We start from the raw sequence: 24,647 nt of genomic DNA on the forward strand, positions 1-24,647 counted from the left end.
TTTGTCCTGCTTCAAAGATGCATTATGGACTATTATGCACACCCTTATGTTGAACCTGAGAAGAGGAACGCAATATGAAAAGACAGTGAATAGATGCGATGAGTTTTATAACTACTAAGTGATATGCAAATACAAATCTGTTCTTGCCACCATTCCTTTGTTTTTGCTATTTGTCTCTTCAAAACATCCTTAGATAATATTAGAAATGTATTGACACAGTTATTCATTTACTATCCTAATTTTTCCATATATATATATAATATATTTATTTAACTAGACCCATCATCCTTTTATTAGATATATAGATATAATATTTGTCACTCACACAATCATGTGGTAGCTAATTTCTTCATGGCTCTCTGGCACCATCCTGTGTTTCAGGAGGAATAATGGATTCTGTTTATTTACACATTTTTGAAGAAGTCTGTTTTTTGGGTAAAAGAAAGAGCCAGTAAAAATAATGAAAACAAAGTATCTGAAAGAATAATTATTATTTTGTTCAGATAATGTAATAACATTATGTATATTTATGCACTGCAGTTTGATTAAGGGTCAATCAAATTATGGTCAATTCAGTGTTATTGGAATTTTGTTTTAATAAATTGCTAAATTACAAAAATGTGGTACAAAAGGTTAAAACAATTGAATTAAAAAAATACAAGCAATTGAAAAACAAACATTTTCAGATGCTACAGTATATCTTTAAATGTTACTGGTCCAGTGTTTATAAGTATACTGATAGTAAATTGTGTTTATTTACAATTCTGTTTCTGCTCTAATTTTTAGTATTAACATTATGGACTCAAATAGGGTCAAAAGTATTGTGGCTATCACTTATCTGAATGTGTGAAACATTTTGCATGAATACATTCAAATGTGTAAAAAACGTTCTGAACAAATAGATTACATTTTTGAATCTGAAAAGAGATCTGTAGCTGTGCATGACATTTTATGAACAAACGAAAAAATGCACAAATAATTTCCAATGTGTGAGTGCATAAAGAAGATTGTGCACAACGGTTTTCAGCTGGCCTACAAAACAAGTTTTTGGTAACAAAAAAGGTTTGCAGATACACATCTTTCGGTTTGTGGGTGAAAAAGGTGTGAATCTCAAGTTTTGTAGCTACAAATCAAATCTATGGGTGCAAGTCATGGATGATTTATGGCACAATTTTTTTGACCCTATATTGACGCTTTTTAAAAGATAATGCTTTCTATATTGAACACATGCTCATTAACAGAGGTACAAACAGATACTGTACATAGACAATTGCAAAAACCTGTGGATTTTTGAAAATGGAAATGACAGCTTTTTTTTTACACTTTCATTTTTATTTATCATTGTTGTAGGTCTATGGTACGACGGAGTATCAGGGCCACATTGAGGAAAAAAAATAAATCTAAGATTTCGAGAATAAAGTCATAAGTTTACGAGAAAAAAAAGTCACAGTATTATGAGAATAAAGTCATAATATTATAAAGTAGTAATTTTACGTGTTATTTTCTTTTTTTCTCGTAAAGTTATGACTTAATTCTCGTAATACTACTTTTTTTTCTCGTTAAGTTATGACCATATTCCTGTAATATTATGACTTTATTCTGGAAATCTCAAATGTTCTTTCCCTCAATGTGATCCTAATACTCCGTAGTACATTTGCACTTTGGCCCTCACTGCATTAGACTTAAATACTATAAACTTAGACTATGAACTGTGTTACCTTCATCACAATGCTCAAATGTTTTGCGGCTCCAGATAGATTATTATTTTTTTTTTTTTGTGCCTAAAATGGCTCTTTTGATAGTGAAGGTTGCTGACCCCTGGTGTAGGATGAAGATAGCAGCGTAGCGCAGAACAAGCACACCGCCAGGAGGACCCTGCAGACATCATCCGGCAAACAGAGGATGAGGTGTAGCCAGGCGTTGTGGACCAACTGGATCCCAGTACAGTGTAATCTTGGGCCGTGAACACTATGATGGTATGCTACAGGAGATTGAGCTACCCTTCTGTTTATAAGATATCTGTGGGTTGCAGCGGATCATCAGAAGACATTCATCTTTACACCAGGTAAAACAGATACCTCTTTCACACCAATGACCAGGGTCGGACTAGGGTTAAATGAGCTATGTTCGACCCTTCTTTTGTAAACTCAAACCAAGCCAGTGAACACGGGTTAATCCCTGGTCATGTGCAATTCAGATACGACCTGGGTCACAAACCGGAAGCAATGCATAACCAATTAGCTCAGGTGCTAGAAATGGGTTGGGTGGGGGGTTACAGGTCTGGAGGATTATAGAGAGAGGGGTGAGTAGTGGCATCATCAATGTGTGCTAAAATGTCACAGAATGATGCATGTTTTTGGCCACAACTGTGATTGTTTGGTTACAAGAAACGTTAAAGGAACCGTGTGTAACATTTAAGGGGATCTGTTGTCAGAAATGGAATATATAATATATATAATATTATTAAGTATTATACTCGCTTCCGTCGCCTGCCGCTTTCTCTCGTGCTTCACCACTCACTTCCCTCGTACATACACAATCTAAGCACTCTTCTATTACAACAATTGGCTCTAGAGAGGGCCATATTTTAACTGGCACAGCTTTTCTAGCCTTTACGGCACTGGTGTAGCAGCCCAGGAAACTCCCAAACCAATTGCATGCATTGTAGATCTTCTCACATGATGCTACTCAGCTCATCAAATCTGTGCATTCCGATACGCATTGCGACTCGCGTCAGTGAGTGAGATAAACGCACACACACGGGAGAGACGAGACAACAGTCAGAGAAATAAGTGGCATGCTCTAAAAAGAGACAAGTAGATAGCGATAACATAGCTTTTTATCCAGAATGGACAGATTCTTACATGTTCATTCTTCGCACGGGCAGTTCAAAAATAGTATATGTCATATGTGTCAGTGACCGTGGCAATTATTGAAAGCGGTAACGTCTTTTTTGAAGTGGAGGCTGGCATCTTCCATCACCTTTTCCGACCACAACCACCTGCTTTAGCGCTTCACTTCTTTTGCTTTCTCCAGGCTCTTTCCCAGTTCCCTGCTTCCGTCCAGATACAAAAACACACACCCCATACGCACATCTATGCTCATATGCCACACATACTCGCCCAGCAGAGTGTGTTTGTGGGAGACAGAGAGCCACAGGAGAAGCGAAACGCGAAATTCTTGTGAATTGTGTTTTCGTTACCTTAGAATGAGCCCTTTATATCTACATAGGGAGCGGGTCCTCTTCATGGAGTCCACCATGTTTCTACAGTAGCCCAGAATGAACAAACCAAAACAAACCCATTCTCACTCCCAACTACTCCCAACTATGACTTTTTTTTGACATATTATACTATGACTTTTTTTCATGAAATTTTTCAACATGCTTTACTATGACTTTTTTGGTGAAATTTTTCGACATACTATTCTATGACTTTTTTCGGCAAACTACCGGTATATGACTTTTACATTTTTTTCGAGTCATAGTATAGTATGTCAAAAAATTCCATGAAAAAAAGTCATGGTAAAACATGTTGAAAAATTCCATGAAAAAAGTCATAGTATAGTATTTCGAAAAATTTCATGGAAAAAAGTCATAGTGTAGTATGTCAAGAAAATTTCATTAAAAAAAAGTCATAGTATAGTATGTCAAAAAAGTCATGAAATAAGTAATAGTATAGTATGTTGAAAAAGAATCATGGTATAGTATGTCGAAAAATTTCATGAAAAAAAGTCATAGTATAGTGTGTCAAAAAATGTCACCAAAAAAGTTATAGTATAGTATGTCGAAAAAAAGTCATAGTATATTATGTTGAAAATAATTTAAAAAATCATAGGATAATATATCGAAAAAAAGTCATAGTATAGTATGTCGAAAAAAAGTCATAGTATAGTATGTCAAAAAAAGGCACGAAAAAAAGTCATAGTATAGCATGTCAAAAAATGTCATGAAAAAAAAGTCATGGTAAAACATGTTGAAAAATGTCATGGTATAGTATGTCAAAAAATGGCATTAAAAAAAATCATAGTATGGTATGTCAAAAAAGTAATGAAATAAGTAATAGTATAGTATGTCGAAAAAAAGTCATAGTATAGATGTTTAAAAAATTTAAAAAGGCATAGTATAGTATGTTGAAAAAAAGTCATAATATAGTATGTTGAACATTTTTTGAAAAGTCATATATATATATATATATATATATAAAAATAAAACAAATCTCCTCAAAACCATGAAAAACGATATACACAAGAGAAAAAAACAGTGACACCTGGTGGGCCAGGTAAACAGGTGCGTGGGGTGACTAAACCTAAACAAGACAACGAAAATTATAACATTCAACCAAAGAACACAAAATAAACACTTACCTGCAGAAGACAACAATCCATTCATTGCCTTTCGGTCTCTCTTTCTGCACCTCAGCTCCTAAACATGCACAATGACAGGCCTTACACCAGGTAAATGGTGTAAATGGTCACATGACACAGGGCGGCTACCTGTAATACAAATGAAATGGCGCCTAAAAAGTGAAATGAAATCATCCACAAAACGTATGTTTTAACTGTCAGAACGACACAAAACTGCTGCGTAGCGTGATTGTGTTAACAGTAAACAATATGCATTAAAATATACAACATAAACCGGTTCAATTACCAAAGAAAACAACTAAATAGCAGGGCGACAGCATGTCTCCACACACCTTAACCTCAACAGCGCAAACGCCAAGGGCCAAACAGGTGCTACGGAAACCTAGGAGGTACATAACAGGTGATGTGCAGCGACGTCATTAACCGATGATAAACTTGAAAAAGAGAGTATTTCTCTTCTATTTTTTTCGAGGTATTTATACAAGATTGTTCCGGATTGATGTAGCCAACTTTCTACAAAAGAAGTGAATGTTGAAATAAACATGTTTAATGTAATGCTATATTTGAGTCATAAGATTGAAAATAACATACTGTATATCATACAATTAGTTATTATTTTTGGACAATTTCGTATTCATAAGAAAACATGGTCTAGTCAACTTTCCTGCATTTTATTAATGAATTCAAACAATATAGCATCATCTTACCCAATGTTAAAAACAAAAAAGACCTTTAAATTATTAAATTAATATACTACTATGTATATAATATTAACTCTGGCATGATGAAATGTAAATGTAATTATTTTTGTTATGTCTTCTTTTTTTTCAATTGTTTATGTATCAATGAGCAGGTGTTCAATAAAGAAAGCATTAATAAATAAAATACTCACACACTGAATCGATAATGATAAAATTCACGAATACAATGGAAATAAAAATGCATTTTTTATTATGTCACACATAGACTGTATGATTTGTACTCACAGATTTGAGCTGTAAACTTGAGTTGAATTTTGTGCTTTTTTTTTTTACCCACAAACAGATAGATGTGTTTCATGCAAACATTTTTTATTATAACTTCTTCATGCATTCACACATTGGAAATGATTGTGCAAATCTTTATCATTTGTTCACAAATCATGCACAGCTACAGATCTCCTGTTGGATTAAAAAATTAAATCACATTATACATTCACACATTTGAATGTATTCATACAACATGTTATCACACATAATATGATAATACACAGCTGCAATATTTTTGATTCCATACTCATTCATATCTATGCATATTCACTTGTATTTTTTCACATCCCTAAATTACTTTGCTAAACCTTTAAGCAGGTATGTATTTTTTCAGTTGATAACATTTGATTTGATCTTTTCTTTAATTGGTTTAATTGATAACGCTTTGCATGCAAAACATCACATTTTCCTTAACATGACAAGCCATGACTGTGATGAAAAGTCATTGGGGAATTCATTAGAGTCATATACACCCTGGGCCTGATCATTCTTTCTCGTGTCACGTACACGCGGGTAGACTTTTTTTTTTTTATTGGCATAAATATGAAATAATTTCTCTGGAGAAATTCCTTCGGCCTCTTCCAGGAATTCTGCTCACTAATCCTGTTGTGTGCAGTGAACCTCACACGGCCTGTTGTGTAAAAGCCTCAGCGGTCACACATGAGTTTTCTCATGAGGCCATGTTTATGTCTGCTCTATGTACAGAATCATGTTTATCTGATACTTTAAAGGTATATTGGACATGGACACTGTCACTTTTTCAGTAATATAATGACCTAAAAAGAAGATTTAATGTGAATTTAGATTCAAACCCTGGGATTTGTTTTATTATAACAAAGCTCAACTGTTATTTCCATGCATATTCAGTGAAATCATATGCTGATATATAGGATGTTATATAGGATGTAAACAGGCAAACTGACTCTATGGAGATGCTTGGCAAACAGTGCATTTACAGTATATGACTGAAGTATTGCAGTACAGATGAGCTTTATCAGTTATGAAAGGACTCCAGGAAATGATAACAGGGAAGGGATGGTGATAGGACAACTGTTTATGTATCTCTTAATCTTATAGCTCATCAATTTATAGCATAACAACAGTAAAATACTTTGAAAAACACTCCGTAACTTTCTCTTTGGTGTGGTGGACTACTGACTCCCCGTAACTGCACTTAAGCTCTCAGCAGTCACATGCAGACCAGAGGAATGCATCAGGAGTGTAGAGTCAAAGAGAAAAAGCATCAGGAGTTTCTCCCGTTATAAAGCTTCTTTGATTAATGAGGAGCTCCTGCTTCTGAACAAAGGCTGCTGAAAAGGAAACTCCAGCTGAACCATATTTATATCAGAAGGTCAGTAAGAAACAAATCATTCACCAAGATCATCCTCAAACAACACAGAGCAATTGATTATCATCATTTTAGTCACAAGTACAACCTCATGGAAGACCAAGCATGAGTGTGTGTGTTGTGGTGGATTTGACCTTTATGGCTTAAGAGTTAAAAACAAACATAATCAGATGATTTCATTCATTTGGGTGCAAAAGCTACGATAAAACAAAAACATGCACAAAGAAAATACAAAATACAGACATAGAAATAATAATACAACAGATTAGGGCTGCCCCTTCTTAGTCGATTAAGATTTCTTTAGACGATTAGTCGTTTTTTTAGGCTTTTTTCATGCTGAATGACTTATTTCCAAAAATCTTAAGAGCACATCTCTGATAAACACAAGATTTAAAGTGATGCTTTTGTGCGATTCTTTGTGGAGGAACTCAGTTTTACAGATCTGTCGATTAAATCAACTAATCGATTAGTCGTCAAAATCGTTATTAGAATGAAAATCGTGTTTTTCAATTAAGAATATCTTTGGTCGTGGACAGTCCTACAAAAGAGACAATCCACAAAAAATGTGTTTACCTCCCTAAATTCAGTTTCAAACCTTTATCGATGTCGTGAATGAGACACTCGGTCACATGAAATCCAGTCATGTATCCTCAGAATCCCCCACTCAATTCTTTGAAGAGCTCTTTGACGCAGTTAGATTCAGTTTTCTACCAAATCATGAACAGAGGAGGAATATTCTGCCTCTAGGGCATTTTGGTGGTTCAGACTCTTTCAAAGAAACTAAACTTTGATCATAACCTTGTGCTAACCATCTCTAAAGGGCACTGTGAACACTACATCTGCTTTAACATGTTGTTGAAGTTGCATGCACTGTAATACAGGTGTCAGTACTGAATGATTTTTTTTTTTTTAATTCTGCGCTGCAGTACTTTGAAACAAAAAGCTATTTGGTGTCAAAATAAGCAACAAATTTCCAATAATTTCTTGGTTTGTATAGCCTTCATTTGTGTGATTGTTTATAGTTTGTTTCTGTGAACTACACAGACAGTATTAAAAATTCACAAGATTGATTTATTCTCTCAAGTCTCAAGATACATGTGGAGGGTTGTGAGACGATTAATGAGGTAGGAAAGAAGAAAAAACAAAGTTGTGATACTCAAAATTCATATGATCTTTTTTGTAAATATTGGATTTTTTTTACCTCTTTGGTCCTTAAACTGTTATTTAAAGAATACAGTTGAGAGGTTCAGAAGGGAAAAATCTCTTTAGGCCCAACTAGACACTTTCTTAAGGGTCACTAGCCCAAAAGGTTGGAACCAGTGGTTTAATCTTGTGTGTTTTATACATTTATGTGTTTTTAATGTAAAATCTCAATTGGAATAGTAACTATAGCTGCCAGATGAATGGACTGGAGTAATAAGTACAACATTTCACTTTGAAAGGTAGTGGCGTAGAAGTATAATGTTGCATCAAATGGGAATACTGTAGTAAAGTACAAGTGCATCAAAATTGTACTTACAGTACTTGAGTAAATGTACTTTTCACCACTGCATATATCAGTATGATAGTGAGTGAAAGATAAAAACATGATGCTAGGAAAAAGTCCTACAATTCCTACAGTTGCTCTTTCCCCACCTCACATGCACTGCACATGGTATCAGCTGTGACCTGGGGTGAAAAGTTGAATGAATGGAACAAAAAGGCACTAAACAAGCTCCCAAGAAATTTGACAATTTCTTTATGGCTGGATTAAAGTGATTAATCCTCCATCAAAATTTACATAACAGATTTACAGTAGGGGCTCTGGCTCCTAAGCTGATTTTTCCAGACAGTTTTTTTTTCCAATTATGATGGCTGAGAATGACTCAACAAATCAAATAATTTGTTTTGAGACAAAGTTTCTATTTCAAATTTGCTATTAGAATTTCATTTATTTTGTATTTGACCAATGTTCGCACAAGTGGCTGTACCATCTGCTCTGTTTGAGGCAAATCTGACTGTTTCTTATCATTTTTCTGATTTACTTAAATGTAAAAAACATACAAATTTAGTATTTTGGAACAAAGCGGCCATACAACACTTTATGGTTCCTTAAGGCAGTTCCTTGGTATTCATTCAGATCTTAGTCCACCTCACAGCTCTGCTGTCAGGTGATGATCACAAGACCGAAGGCTTAATCCTCCTCAGCTCTACAAAAGCAAGAACAGAAATTAGAGGCTTTCTTAATGTGCATGTAACCAACTGGAACACTACATGATTTGGCTTTAAGTGTTGTTTCCACTATCACTGAATCTAAATTGAAGATCCACAACTGGGGACCGTAGCAGACTGAGATTCCACACTCTTCTGGGGGAACTAATTGGCTGCATTACTGCAGAAAGTTGATGTACAAACTGATTCGTCACTGCTGACTGGAGGAAACAAACAGGTGAAACATGATGAACGCTCTGGGTTTTGGTCTTCTTTGTTTGTTCCTTTGGCCTGAGTCTGCAGAGGCTCAGTTTCCCCGAGTGTGCTGCACAGTCGAGGGGATCGTGTCCAAGCAGTGCTGCCCCGCCATGGGCTCAGATCCTGCCAACGTGTGCGGCTCTCTGTCGGGGAGAGGAAGCTGCTCGGCCGTTCGAGTCGACAGCAAGCCCTGGGGAGGACCGTACAGGCTGAGAAATGTTGACGACAGAGAGAGGTGGCCGACCAAATTCTTCAATCAGACTTGCAGATGTACTGGTGAGTCATGCACACGTTTATTAAACTGGCTCATGCTGAACCTGGAACATCATCAATATGATTTGACACGTTCAGTTTGCTCTCTGTGTTGCAGGTAACTTTGCAGGGTATGACTGTGGTCAGTGCAAATTTGGCTGGACCGGACCAAGCTGTGACCTGAGGAAAGCCCCCGTCGTACGGAAGGACATCCACTCCCTGACCCCCGAAGAGCTCCAGGAGTTCCTCAATGTCCTGCAGCTGGCTAAGACCACCACGCACCCAGACTACGTCATTGCCACCCAGCACTGGCTGGGACTCCTGGGACCAAATGGAACCGATCCCCAGTTCGCCAACGTCTCCATCTACGACTTCTTTGTGTGGCAACATTACTACTCTGTCCGAGACACTCTTCTGGGTAAATGAGCAGGGTCACATTTTCCCGACTGAAAACTCTTGCAACTGGTTGGTTTATGTGGTTGACTTAATTAGGAAATTGATGGGAATATCATGATAACAAAAAAATAGAAATATATTATTATTATATCATATAATTTATTAAAACTGGCTATGGTGACCCTATTAAAGATTGTTCCAGGCATTTCAAAATAATATGACTTAATATGATCTGTAGACCTAATCCATATTTTTTTTTCTTAACCACATACATTTGACGTATATTCAGATTTATAATTGTGGAGTTTAACCAAAAAATTCTAACTCTACTTTTTTTTTTATTCTTAATCTATCATAATTAAAAAAATACACACCTGTGTTACTGTGTTTCTCAACATTATTGAAGCAATACAACTTTGAACAGCATCAGAAAACATTAATAATATAGATTGGTATTAAAAAACAATTAATTTAAGAGGGACAGTAGATCGTGATTTTTTTTTTTTATTACTGTGACTTTAATGATATAAATTCCTCGTGAGAAATCAAAAGTAATTAGTTTACTCATACATAGATTAAACAGGATCCACATTTATTTGACATATAATGTGATGTGCACATTATTGCCTTGTGATCACATCAAATACTTTGTTTCCCTGTAGGTCCCGGTCGTCCGTTCAAAGCCATTGATTTCTCCCACAAAGGACCAGCATTCATCACCTGGCACAGGTATCACCTCCTCAGCTTGGAGAGAGAGTTACAGGTACGTGTAATCCTCTGAAAACATGTTATTAAACACATTGTTTTTTGGCATCGTGACTGGATGGGATCAGCAACACTACGAGGGTTTATCAGTTGGGAATATACAAGTCGACTTTTGTCACTGAGAACATTAATAATCCTCATTTGAGGCGCTCAGCTTTTCATTGTCTTAAGCAAATAGTATTGGGCTATTATTAAATTGCAATCATTGGTACATCAGTGTCTGATACCTTGGAGGTTCTTTCCAGACCACAGCTACATAAAAACCTTTATCCATCCAGTTTGTCAATCAATAACATTTTGGTGAATAGATTCTTAAAAGTAATAAGACATTCTTGCATTGAATGGTTGAAGGTTAACGCTCCACCCATAAGGAGCAGAAAACCTTCCTAAAATAAATTTCCTTTGTATCACATACAGTACAAGAGTTTTTTTTAATGTCACATACTGTCCTTCCATGAGGATATTTCAAATTTTTGAATGAATGGAGAAGATTTTTAAGATGCAGAGAATTGGTCAAAAATTTGATAAATGGAGGCGAGAGAGAGGAAGGCTCAGGGATGACGAGACATAGATATACACTCACCGGCCACTTTATTAGGTACACCTTGCTAGTACCGATGGTCTTCTGCTGCTGTAGCCCATCTGCTTCAAGGTTGGACGTGTTGTGCATTCAGAGATGGTATTCTGCATACCTTGGTTGTAACGAGTGGTTATTTGAGTTACTGTTGCCTTTCTATCATCTCGAACCACTCTGCCCATTCTCCTCTGACCTCTGACATCAACAAGGCATTTTCGTCCACACAACTGCCGCTCACTGGATATTTTCTCTTTTTCGGACCATTCTCTGTAAACCCTAGAGATGGTTGTGCGTAAAAATCCCAGTAGATTAGCAGTTTTTGAAATACTCAGACCAGCCCGTCTGGCACCAACAACCATGCCACGTTCAAAGTCACTTAAATCCCCTTTCTTCCCCATTCTGATGCTCGGTTTGAACTTCAGCAAGTCGTCTTCACCACGTCTAGATGCCTACATGCATTGAGTTGCTGCCATGTGATTGGCTGATTAGCTATTTGTGTTAACAAGCAATTGAACAAGTGTGCCTAATAAAGTGGCCGGTGAGTGTATATATCCTAGACTGGATCCACATTTAGGAAGTCACAGTTAGCAATAAGGGCTCGTATATTGGCCGTCAAAAGTCCATGTTGATGCCTAAAATTAACATTTTTAATATTAATGTAAACTAATATAATAAAATTGTCCATTACCTGCAGAGATTGACCGGCAATGAGAACTTTGGGATCCCTTACTGGAACTTTGCCACGGGGCAAAGTGAGTGTGATGTGTGTACCGACGCTATGCTGGGGGGCCGAAACCCAGACAACCCGTCCCTCATCAGCAACCAGTCCAGATTCTCCAGATGGGGGGTGGTGTGTGACAGGTATAGGCACAAATCACTGATGAGAGGAAACGGATATTAATGCATGTTTTGATTGGTAGAAATCACATATTTTAATATTTCAGTTATTTTATTCATTTCCAGTTTGGACGAGTACAATCGCTTGGTGACTCTTTGTAATGGCACCAATGAGGGTTCCATTCAGAGGGGGATAATGGAGGGAGGTAACCGGTCTCTGCCCACCATGACCGACGTCAGAAGCTGTCTTGGAATCCGAGACTTCGACAGCCCTCCATACTTCACCAACTCTTCCTTTAGTTTCAGGTAAAACTCGACTGTTTAGCATCAATAATAATTTGAAAATGCATACTTGCTATTTCTTTGAAAAACTACTGTTTAACAGACTTTGCGACCAACAGGAATGCTCTCGAAGGGTACGACAAACCAGATGGAGAACTGGACGAATCGGTCAATAACCTCCACAACCTCGTCCACTCCATGCTCAACGGAACCAGCGCTTTGTCTCACTCTGCAGCCAACGACCCCATCTTTCTGGTCAGAGTCGGATTTCATGCTTTACTCTGAAATGACACAGTAAAGTTGCTGTCATTAAAATCACCATGTTTTTCCCGGTTGTTTGTTTCGCAGGTGCTCCACGCTTTCACTGATGCCATTTTTGACGAGTGGATGAGAAGGTTCATTCCATCCAACGCAACCTTCCCAGACGAGATGGCCCCCATTGGTCACAACAGGCACTACAACATGGTTCCCTTCTTCCCTCCGATCACCAACGAGGAGATATATGTCTCATCTGAGCAGCTGGGATATTCCTATGCCATTGCCCTGGATGGTGAGCAAGTGTTAAAATAATAAGCTTACAGATTTAGGTCCATTTTAGGACGAGGGGAGAACATTTCTCTTTGTTTGAGAACATTAAAAGTAAAGTTAGGCTTTCCCGACTCATTTATAAAAAAAAAAAAACAGAGGGAAAAAGAGAGATCGTGTGAACGAGCTGAGAGGGTGAGCGTTAGAAGAGACAGACAGCGCGGCGATGCCGTGAATGAAAGAAAATAAAGTTATTTTCTGATTGTTTTGACGGCAGTTACGATCTAAAGCAAAAATAACCGTCAAACACCTGACAGATGATTTACTGTGGAGACAGACGTTCCTCCTCTACATTTCATTCATTACATCCAACATGCATCAGTAAATACTATGCAGCAGTAAATATCGTCGCAGTGAGATAAAACCTAACGTTTATATTTTTCACTGTGTATTTTAGATGAATCAGGTGGACACACTGAACTGCACGCTGCAGAGTGTGTTTACCGCTGTGACCACCAGCAGCCCTCGTCCCATGTCACGTTGCTGTTTCATTTGTCAGTGGACTAATTTGCCTAATCTTTGCAGGTCTTTAGACTGCTATTGAAACACAGACAACAATGGGCTGAAGGAACCTTTACTTCATTGAAAAGTAGTTCCCGGGGCTAAAATTACCAGGAACTCCTTGCCAGAAAGCAGGCTTATTAGTTTAAACTTATTAACTTCCACCTGACCTCAGATTTAGACTACAAGACTATAGAATAATCTCTGAAGTTTGTTGAGCTCTTGATTGACAAACAAAAAAGTTGATTTTTGTCAATATATATGAGAAAGCTGACAAAGTAGAGCAGAAACTCAACTCTTGTGAATGCATTACATTATGGTGCAAAATAATCATCCTGCGTTTCTATTATTATTTTTTTAGCTTGAGAAAACATGCTTGCTAATGGCATTGCCCTTTTGGGTATAGGTCAGTGTTGTTAAATTGCCATAGATGTTTTTTGTTTAGTTGCAAACTACAGTAAAGGCTATAAAGTTAGTTTTGAAGTCAGAAGTATCAGATAATAGTTAAGCAATGTTATCATTGATGTCAATTCAATGCCTAATCAAACCTATCAAATCCCCATTTTAAACATCTTATTTGAACATAATGACTGACATTTCCATTTTCTGCTGCTAAAAAGTATCATATATGACTTACTCCACTTGTGCTTCATCTTTACAGCAGATGGCGGGCCGGCTGTGTTTGTGCTGGGCTCCACTCTGGGGGGAGTCTTCATCGGTCTCCTGGCGCTTCTCCTTATCTTTGTGCTCTACCTGCGTCAACGGAGAAACAGAAGCTTTGAACCCCTGATAAAAGCAGACTTCACAAATAGAAAGTACACAGAGGAAGCCTAGATTCCCCCTGTTGTTCTGAAATGCACTTCAGTACTTATACATACCCGAGAGAGATGGAGCAGCCAATCGACAATGTCCTGTAGGCCCTACTGTGATGCAAGAGGAAAATATTAATCCTGTACGTTAAGTACACTTGTACTTTTTAGATATTAAATCAAATTTCATATAAGAACAAATATGAGAATCATGTAATATCAATTGACAAATAAGATTAAAAACTTCCCAAGACCAATCAAAATGAATGTATACTTTAACTGGTTTAGTGAGCTTATGTACATTTTACAATTTCTTTAACAGCCACCACAAATACAAATCTATTGGAATGTTTTTAATAAATATTTATTCTCAAGAACAGTAACAAAACACAAATGCAATCATCTTAATTGCACTGGAAAACAATAAGGCATATTTGCTCAACTAGTTCTTCGCCCCTCTTAGTTTGAAATTAGATTCAAACTCCGACCAAACTTCCCCTCATTAGGATTTGACTCCATACAGAAATGCATTGATTGTAAAAAATGTTGACTTATAGCGTTTTCCTGCTAATTATGTTTTTCAGATAATTTGTCTGACCAGACCTCCATTTTCAATATTTTATTGGAAAAATATTACCATTAAAAGTTCAATGATACAAAACATAAAAAGGGCATCCTGTAAGATCATAATAAAGAATCCTTTTAAATGACACATTGGACATATTTTCCTCTATATTTCTGTTCTTGCAATGTGGATGCAAACGCTGACTTAAATGCAATAAAGAAAAGCTCAACAAATATTCACTGATATACTGCGGAGGGCATAACACTGCTTAATTCCTTGGATATGTAAGCTTAGCTGGCCTGCTGGTTATGGAGCTGACGGGCTCTTAGAGAACAGTGGACGTACATACAGGCTGGTTTTGTCCGCCCCCCTCAGCAGTGCCAGGCCTCTCACATTCTCTGTAAGTACGCTCTACTGAGGAGCTTCACTGAAGCATTCAGGCCTGTCCGGTCTCCACAGATTCTCATTTCACAGGTGACTGTGGTCGGCTTCTAGCCTGTCTGTGCTGCAGACATAACCATTCAAGCTTTACAGATAAATTTAGGGGCCCTTTCTTTGCATTTCCAGTAACCACTGTGTGCTGCTTCTTCTCTTAATAATTCCCTCACCTTTTAAATAACTGTGTTAATACATTTGTAGGAATAAAACACTTAACTTTTTTACTACTGTCTGACAGTATTTCAGTTTTGTAGCTTTTTATGCACATTTTGGTGGCTATTTTATCCAAACTGTGAAAGCAGTTACAGGATAAGCTTTGGATATTCAATCACATTATGCAAAAGTGGCACCGTTTTTCTGTTCCTGTATATGCAAATCCAGAATTTCTGGAAACACCTAAAAATGTGTAATACTTGCAGACTATTCTGTTGATGCAGAAGAAAACATTATAGGCCCAGATTACTGTAAATGAATATAGAGATTACAGAAGCAGCAGACTTCCACCTGTGATGGTGATTCTGTATCGAGTGGGAGTGCTTTCCATACTGCAATGTCCATTTACACATATGCAGAACAAGGTCATGATTTTCCATTACCGTGCCTTTATAAGGCATTATAATATCAGCAGAGTATGTTTAAGAGCATTTTATATATCTTGTATAAATGGTTGATTTGTGTATCTCTTTCTTGAGTGGCTTTGCTTGCAGGTCACTGATGCTACAGTATAAAGTGGTTAGATGGAGGTTGACACTTGGTGACTACTCACTTAACGGAGACATGAACCCCTACAGAGAAAAACTAACTGAAATATATTATTGATTAATCATTATATATTAGTAAGGATTAGAAATTGTTAAGCCCTCTCTGACATTACCAGGACAAGCACCCCACAACACTACAGAACCAGCATCACTACAGTATAATGGCATTACTGTATATTGGTTTTAATAATTGCTCCATATTAATTTTGTCCAGGTTGTATCCTCCTGAAGCAAAGCTTGAGAAACCAGCATGATATGATGATAATAAATGTGTTGCAAGGCAAATGAGTATATAAAAATTGTTAATCTTATCCCTTTTAACAAAATGTGAGCTTTAGCACAAGACGACTGTTGTACAGAGCAGATCCATGACCAACCCATGATATACTTAACCTACAAACTTGCCAAACGTCACTGTTGAAATGACTGTGAAACATAACACGATTCAGTGGCTGCATCTGATCTAAAAAACAAACACGGATTTGTGACGACTTTGATGAATATTCAATCGCTTCTCATCAAAAATCAATAATTGGCACACGATTTAATGGCAATGGAACGAGGATTCAATTTCAAATTTGAGGTGGAAACCACATGTTCCTGAATTTTCTGTCATTATCCTTTTTCAAAATATAATGTTAAACATATATTAAACTTATTGTGCCTCTTTTAGGTGCATCAAATAACCACATTCTCAACATTTTTCAACACACAAACAATTTTTTGCATTAAAAAAATCAAAACAATCAAAGTGCGTGTTATATTTTTCCACATGGAGTCCTACATTAATACCTGCCATATGTGCAAGAAATCTCTGAAGCAGAGTTTGTTGGGTCGGCATCAGTGTTAGATGGTGAAGTGATGCCATAAAATGTCAAGTCTAAGGATGGCACTGCACGATCTTTGGGAAAGTGGGAAATCATGATGCATGACTGCTCTTTTTCAGAGCAGACTCCTCTAGCCTCCAGGCTGGCAGCCTGAATACTGTCTGCTTGACTGTAGCTCCATCTGCCTGAATACAAAAACTGCAAAAAAAACCAAAAACCCTGCTGTCCATGTTTAGCTGGTTCCTCCAGCATTATCTCCATTGTCGGTGGAGTGCCAGGGCTGAGAGGGCCAGAATGGTTGGCAGGGCTACAGAGGGTGCACGGAGCGGGGCAGAGTCATCCACAGGCCCGCTCCGGTCGGCTTCCACTACCGGGGCTTCGGTGGCAACACCGTCCATGTCTGTGGGGCAGACCTCTGTGCAGCCGCTGCCACTGCCTGAGCCGCTGCCTTCATCGCCTGCAACACCATAACAAAATAAAAGCCAGACTGAGCACATTAGTCAACAATTCAACCAGATTTTACAGTCCTAAACTGTTGCCTTAAAGCTACAGTATGCAACTTTTTTACATTCAAGTTAAAGGAACAGTGTGAAAAACTTAAGGGGGATCTATTAGCAGAAATGAAATATAATATTCATCCATTTCATTAGTGTATAATAACCTGAAACTAAGAATCGTTGTGTTATTGTTAGCTAAGAATGAGCCCTTCATATCTACATAGGGAGCAGGTCCTCTTCACTGAGTCCAATATGTTGCTCCGTCGTGTTTCTACAGCAGCCCAGAACGGACAAACAAATTCTGGCTCTTGCAAGAATCTTTTGAGTATCTACGTTACCCGAAGGCAACCGTATTTCTCCGTAAAGATTGTGAAACTGTGGTAACGTGAGCCGCAGAGTGCAAAACCGTGGTACCGCCAGCCGCCGCCTGACTTCCGTTGCTCCTAAAGTAGTGTTATTATGGTAAGGATGGCCTCTGAGGGAGGCTAATGGCGTTACCACGGTTTTGCACTCGGCGGCTCACGTTACTGCAATCTTGGAAAGGGAGGAGTGAGCGGAGGGGTACTCAGTTGGTTGCAATCTGCAACCACACCACTAGATGCCGCCAAATCCTACACGCTGTACCGTTAAAGCTGCAATATAAAGCATTTGCTTATATTAATGGTGGATCAAATGACTACGTGTACTGTATGTGAAAGGTGTCAGAAAATGATCACCCGAGTCTTCAGATCCCTTCAGCACAATGCAGCATTTTATTGTCTTTCAGCTCATTGTTTTGGCTTTTCTGTTTTGGTTCACTCATCGGCGTTGTTTTCAGACGCAGTTCTGATAAACCCACTGTACACTATCCGCCCAGCACCAAGTGGAAGGCAGACAAAGTCGGCGACTAACTGGTGAACGTAGTGGAGTGTTCAGTTTGATATTTCTCTCAAGAGGTGGTGGAGGCCCAAAACAGAGCTAAAAGGAAAGTCAATAGCGGACTCAATACTAATACCTCTCTCTATCTGTTGGATTTGTTTGCCAACAAGATCAACATATCGACTTCAAAAGCTGATAATACAGTATGTCAGTGTTTTGTTTACAGCTTGTTTCCGCTGAAACTGTTAATGGAGGTTCAGCAATAAAATGTTGTATATAATACTGTACCAGTCTGTATGTGTTTGTGACTCTGTGCTCTCTATAAATCCCAATATGACTGAACTAAATCCTGTTCTCTGATGGATGGGCTTTTTTGGAGTGAATTTAAATGAAGGAGAATACTGAACACCCAATACGCTGCCTCCATAACTGTCTTCATCAGCTTTTCAGACACCTTGATGAAGACTGGACTGGACTTATTGGCACTGTATTTTTTTACACACTGCCTGTGTTAGTTATTTGCTCCTTCAGTGCCTCTTGTGGCTTTACTGATGTTGATTACCTCCGCCTCAAGGTTAGACAGTATTTCAAAGCAGACAGCTTATCAAGATGAGTGACAGGTTGGAGAATCAACCAGGGCGGAGAGGACAAGACTAAAAATACATTTCATGCCTTAAGACAAAAAAGTAGCATGTTGTCACAAGTGTGTGTGTGTGTGCATGGGAAATTGCTTACTTGAGTCTTGAAAGTAGATATCATTGCCGTTGTAGGCATTTTTCAACTTGTTGGTCATCACCCTCAGAGCCATGATCTGCTGGCGGATGAAGGTGTCTGGGCGGGTGATGTCTACACCCACCTCAGGGTTATTCACCTGGTTGGTCAGGCCATCCTTTTGAACTTCAGGGAAGTATCTTTTAGGTTAAAAATACAAAAAATAAAATCAACTTTGTGTTATTTTTGACAAGAAGATTGGCTAATCTATGGGTCTAACTCTCATACAGCGCGCTAGAATAGCTCTTTGAGGTTATAACAGTGTTGGCAAAAATTTGACCTAATCATGTTTGACCTAATCATGCGGGGTAACGTGTGGATATATTTGTGAGATATTTCCCCAGGCGAAACATGTCAGCTGCCTGCATTCCTGTCTGATAAATAAGCAGCAGGCCATCATGTGAGGCCATTCCACAAATCGTCTCACACAACAGCATTTGTTTCCCCATAAGCCCAGGTCACTCTGGGTAATATTCACCTCTGAAATCGCAGCGAACATTTGATGTCCGCCGGTGATATTCTTTTCTTCTTCGTCACAGAAAATAGCAGCAAGCTTCCACATCCAATACCAATATACAGGCTTAAATGATCAGCTTTAAGGGGTTATTCAAATAATTTAAAATATGAATGCTGAACATCTTTTGATCATACAGTTGATGGTATGAATAAAAGTAGCGCGAATCAATTAAACTGTGACCTCAGCCATGGCTGCGGGCATTTGGAGCGCTCGTGCAAATATTTTCCTTGAAAATGAAATTATCAGGCATGCTGGTTTCACATTTTAAAGAAGAATGGAAACACAATTCCATAAAATAACACAGAGAAAAAAGCAAAAAAGCATTTTAAAAAAGCAAATTATAATATATAGTAAAGGGTGAATCCAAACCGGAGTTATCAACCATTATTTAAGAGACCACTTCCTATTTGTTTAGTTGACGGATAACGAGTCAAAATATGCCAAGCTTTTGCACAGCAGAGTTTAAATCAGGGGAAGTAAATAATCTGTTTTAATTCTAGGATTAGACTGATTAACATTAGTCGAGTTGAACAGACTTTGGACTTCTAAGTAACCTTTTGTATTAGCCTGCATCAGCCCCGGGCCTCAGTGCACCTACCTGCCCTTGGTGTGTCCATTCCAGCACTCCTCATCACTGGCATTTCCAGCGGTCACTTTGTCCTCCATGCACGTTGCCTCGGGCAGGCTGGACCAAAATTTCTTTGACAGCTTCAGTTTCTCTTTTATGTCAACAACCTAAGCAAAGACAGGCATCGTTACATGGGAGGGAAAAAATCCTATATAAACAAATCAAGTCTGTGTTCCAAGAGTGCAGTTGCAGCTGAAAATGATGCATCTATATATACTGAAATATAAAAAAGGGTAATGTTTCATTTTACAGGTCTGCAAATTTTACTTTTTAATTTAAAAAAAATACTTTATTATAAACATTATTTAATAATTATATTCCCAATAGCTGGTAATTTATTTAGTACATTACCACGAAAAGAATAGAAAGTTAATTGCTTTATTTTCATGTCTGCTGATATATAGATAATAATAAATAATAATACATTTCTTAAAAAACTCCCTGAATAACTACATGAGTTACCAGGTTACATTTGTGTAGACAATAAGTTACACAATGGTGAGATTTGTGCCCGATCAGAAGTGTCTTCTATTAGTTTTGGTTTTCCACCAGCCGCTTCTCAAGCCTAAGGGCTCTATTTGAACCGTTATATGCTATTTTAGCATATAATTATTAAATAATATTTATAATAAAGTAATTTTCGTTACATTTTGAGGTAAATATTTGGGGTAATTTGGCAGTAATTCCAAAGAAATTTCAAATAGATTACTTTCTAATTATCACCTAATTACCATGGAATTTGTGGACCTGGAAAATTAAGTGTTACCAAAAAAAGAAACATTAATTGGACATTTGTACACAATTTCTTTAATAATACATTATTTATCCCAAGCAATAAAAAAGATAGCACAGTGTGACCAATGCCTTTTCTTTTCAAAGTTGATGACAACCCTCCTACACACCCCCACTCCTTTATAAATGCTGTAGCCCTCAAAGCATTACAACAATACTCCTAATTACCATATATCCTTGTAAAAGCATCTGAGAGAAAAATACAGACACTGAAAGATACCCTTGAAGTTTTGGATATAACAAATGGTAGGTATAAATCTAGCATTTGTGTCCCCTAACTGAGCTTTTTTTTAAAAACTCACATGATACATCTCATTTGTAAACTCATTATAAAACTGCCCCACCGTCACTTATTACCACATCTTATCAAAGGGATTACAAATCTTGGGATTTAACCCTGAGACATCTCAACTCTCTGACTCCCCAAAAAATGATTTGGGTTTAATTTTCCTTCCACGTTGACTATCGAATGTTTGCATCATGAAAAGTAAGACCATGCAGGCTCGCAGCAATAATTTCAGCTTGAATGTCAGACTTAAATGCTCCTTTGCATCCCGGCCATGTGACACAGTCAGATATCGTTTCCTGACTTGAGCCTGTTGAACTCCAATCTTTCATCAAACACAGAATTTGACATATTTCACTGGAGCTGAGGGAAAGCCTGATAGCAGCAGGTTGGCCCCATTATCTTTTTCCGTCTGACTTGCTGCTGGCTTACGTGAAATTGTAGTGAACCTGAGCAGAACATGAAAGGTGCTGTACTGACTGTGTGACGCTGCTGTAGGCCCCGACTCTGCTTTTGATGTGTTAATCCTGTCACACTGATGCCAAAGCACTTCAGCAGCTCTGATGCTGCCCAGAGGGTCAAGGCTGCACTCAATGCAAGAGATTGACTGGCAATGTTTGACTAAACCTCGCACATTAAGTTTAGTTTAACAAGTGAGAGATTCACAGTTTTTCTCGGGATCTGCTGGCAGAACGCGACCTGTAAAAAAGTGTGAATTAAACTGGGAATGACAAACTCACCTTTAGGTAACGGAAATATTTAATTAGCATCTTCACTAAACATGGTACTGCCATGTTTCATGTGGCTGGAAATAGATAAAAAGTTGACTTATTTAATGAGCTGCGATGACTAACAATGTCTTAATTACATTTCATAATTTTCAGTATTGACACATAAGCTGTACTCATCCGTTATAAAGAGTGACTGAACATTGAATGTTTCCTATTTCAACCACAACAAACACATAGTCAGTGAGCAGTTATATAAAACTCCCTATTGAGATGAAGAACTGAAAGAAATCCACTGGGAACCAACTAAAAGTACGTGATGAACCTAAAATATATCTGATGCTTAAAGGAGAAAATGTTTCAAAAGAGGAGGAAAGGTTGAGTCTTTTCACACAATAATAAATATGCCTCTGGGAAAAGTCTGCCTCTCACTTCATTGCGCATTGCCCATGAATAAATAATACGACTGCAACAAGCGGCCCTGGCCATGTAACCAGCTGCAGTGCACACTAGATGGCACTATGTCTTTAGGAAATGGAGAGACTCGATGTGAAAGCAACCAGAAAGAAAATACAGAGAAAGTGAGAAGAAAACATTTCAAATTTAAACCTATTACATTTACTAATGATGTTTCTTTCACATCGAAAAACGTCACATTCACATTAATCTCCATGTGGTCTAACATCAAGACTGCACTTGCCATGGAAACAGATGAAATTAGAAAGACTAAGGAAAGACTTGCGTACACAGAAATCTTCAGTATCAACAGGAAAATCAGGTTCACATTATCATCCACGTATGGTGATGGTATGTGAGGAAAGAGGGAGGATGTGCGAATGGAGCGGAGATCATCATTATAATCAGCTCGCCTAACTGACAGGGTTGATATTCTCATTAAAAATAACAATGAGGATCATAGAAAAAACACCTCCCGTTCGCCTCGCTTCAGGATATTAGGATGTATTTGTGTTCAGTGACATCCTAACAGATGACTATTATCACAAAGTGAGATAGCTATTTCAATCCATGATGACAGTCAAGGGTTATTAGTGTGCGATACCTGTGGCTCTGTAATAAGGGTTGACAGGGCAGCTGATAGAAAGATTAACTCACTGGATGTGAAAGCCATGATCATTTACATTATAATTGTTTTAATGAGCTTGTATACGTTAGTACAATATGAAAACATTGCCAACATATGCATCTTATTGTATTAGAAGTGCTGGGAAAATACTTCCATATGCATCAACTGTACAGAGGTTTTTCACTGAATGCACTCTTCCACTGATGAAGAATGATGTTTTTAATATGTAATATTGCCCCACACTAAGATGAATGAAAGAATGAATCTATTATTTTCTTGATTAATCGATCGAAAATGGTGAAACATGTTGATCAGTGCTTCCCAAAGTCCAAGATGACGTCCTCAAATGTCTTGTTTTGTCTGCAACTCAATGATATTCAGTTTACTGTCATAAAGGAGTAAAGAAGCCAGAAAATATTCACATTTAAGAAGCTGGAATCAGAGAATTTAGCCTTTTGTTTCTTAAAAAATTGGTCAAACCAGATAATCGATTATCAAAATAGTTGGCGATAAAGTTGTTAACTAATCGATTAATCGTCGCGTAATGAAAACACAACAATTCTTATTTTCAGGTGATTATACACTAAAGAAAACATACTTATTAATATCATATTCCATTTCTGCCAATTGATCCCCTTAAATGTTACACACTGCTCCTTTAAACAGATTGCAAGTAGTGTGTTATAAACCATTTATTAAATTGTATATACTGCTTATAAATGCTAAATAGAGGGACTTACTGTAAAGTATTATAATGCAAGTGTTGCAGAAAAAAAAACTCCAGACGTTTTGAGTTTCACAGTGGATAGAATTAGATCATTGATTTTATCCCCAATCTAACTTATCACACTTGTTATCTTTTCTTTTATATAACCCAATTAATTTCTTTTATTATCTCTTTTTACAAAATCTTGTAATTACATTGTAATAGCACTATCACATTATGTGAAGTCACAGCTTAAATGATGTGTCAGTTTCTATCTTATACTGTTTTACACTAAAGTAAAGAACAGAAAAAATTAATATGTTTTCCACTTTGCCAAGGTCTTTGCGAGGCGGGCTCGTCCTACAGGGCTTTACATGGCCTTGCTCTTTTTCTGTTTTATGCATCACATCATATCTATATTCTACATTTCTTAAAGGCATGACACATGATAAACTGTATGTTCCCTGCAATTTTGTGAAAATGCACGCTTTGGGATGTCTTAGTAAACTAAATGTGATTGAATATTCTGCTTCACATTAAGAACTATGAAGGTACAGTAGTAGTATATTTAGAACGTCAAAGGTAACTGGATTTACTATTTTAGTATTGACAATTTTACTAAATTTGAATTCAAAACAGAATGTTTCGGTGGAAAATTTAGATATTTGTCTCACACTTTGCACAATACACTGATAAACCTTTGGAAAATAACTTTTAAAAGGACACGTCTGGTATTATTCTATATTTCTCAGTCAACAAATTCCATCAAAAGGACAAAATTAACACGGCTTTAGTCTCTCTTTCAATACGTTCTGCCTTCCCGACGCCATCTGTGGGACTCACAGTGCTTTTGTTGGGGACTATTTTCAGTAGCGGATTAATACACATTTGGTGCCGGTGAGTATTTACAGTAGCATGACGGTGTATGTGGGATTGACTCAAAAGTAGGAAAAGGAACATGTCACCCAGTGCGGCTAATTGATGCGTTTTAATAGT

At 37.5% G+C, this 24,647-nt stretch overlaps 2 protein-coding genes across 4 annotated transcripts in view; one reads left to right on the forward strand and one right to left on the reverse strand.

The window, feature by feature from the left end:
* Positions 1 to 8,462: 8,462 nt before the first annotated feature.
* Positions 8,463 to 24,647, reverse strand: part of LOC119500308 (glypican-6-like) — a 112,892-nt gene continuing 96,707 nt past the window's right edge. Inside the window, exons 7-13 of one of the 3 annotated variants that reach the window (XR_005209596.1) lie at positions 20,026 to 20,162; positions 18,875 to 19,050; positions 16,750 to 17,241; positions 14,263 to 14,307; positions 14,022 to 14,137; positions 11,868 to 12,579; positions 8,463 to 8,930 (exon numbers count right to left, since the gene is read on the reverse strand). Coding sequence is in view for 1 of the 3 variants with exons in the window: in XM_037789983.1 (XP_037645911.1) it covers positions 17,036 to 17,241; positions 18,875 to 19,050; positions 20,026 to 20,162 (519 nt within the window). In the remaining 2 variants the exon portion in view is untranslated. Of the gene's footprint in view, positions 8,931 to 10,325; positions 10,615 to 11,867; positions 12,580 to 14,021; positions 14,138 to 14,262; positions 14,308 to 14,541; positions 17,242 to 18,874; positions 19,051 to 20,025; positions 20,163 to 24,647 lie in introns of those variants that run through there. The other 2 variants (XR_005209597.1, XM_037789983.1) reach the window with 2 other exon arrangements.
* On the forward strand, positions 8,981 to 14,484 carry dct (dopachrome tautomerase). Its single transcript, XM_037789984.1, has 8 exons — positions 8,981 to 9,465; positions 9,560 to 9,859; positions 10,500 to 10,600; positions 11,874 to 12,040; positions 12,143 to 12,322; positions 12,418 to 12,553; positions 12,647 to 12,848; positions 14,046 to 14,484. Exons 1-8 carry the CDS (start codon positions 9,177 to 9,179, stop codon positions 14,216 to 14,218), a joined length of 1,548 nt encoding a protein of 515 aa, XP_037645912.1. The 5' UTR covers positions 8,981 to 9,176; the 3' UTR covers positions 14,219 to 14,484.

This window comes from Sebastes umbrosus, chromosome 13 (assembly GCF_015220745.1).
Source record: "Sebastes umbrosus isolate fSebUmb1 chromosome 13, fSebUmb1.pri, whole genome shotgun sequence".
Lineage (NCBI taxonomy): Eukaryota > Metazoa > Chordata > Actinopteri > Perciformes > Sebastidae > Sebastes > Sebastes umbrosus.

Coding starts and splice junctions, on each gene's coding strand:
- dct (XM_037789984.1), top strand. CDS start 9,177: ATGATGAACGCTCTGGGTTTTGGTCTTCTTTGTTTGTTCCTTTGGCCT. Junction 10,601..11,873: donor GCTTGGAGAGAGAGTTACAG/GTACGTGTAATC, acceptor CATTACCTGCAG/AGATTGACCGGCAATGAGAA. Junction 12,041..12,142: donor TGGGGGGTGGTGTGTGACAG/GTATAGGCACAA, acceptor ATTCATTTCCAG/TTTGGACGAGTACAATCGCT.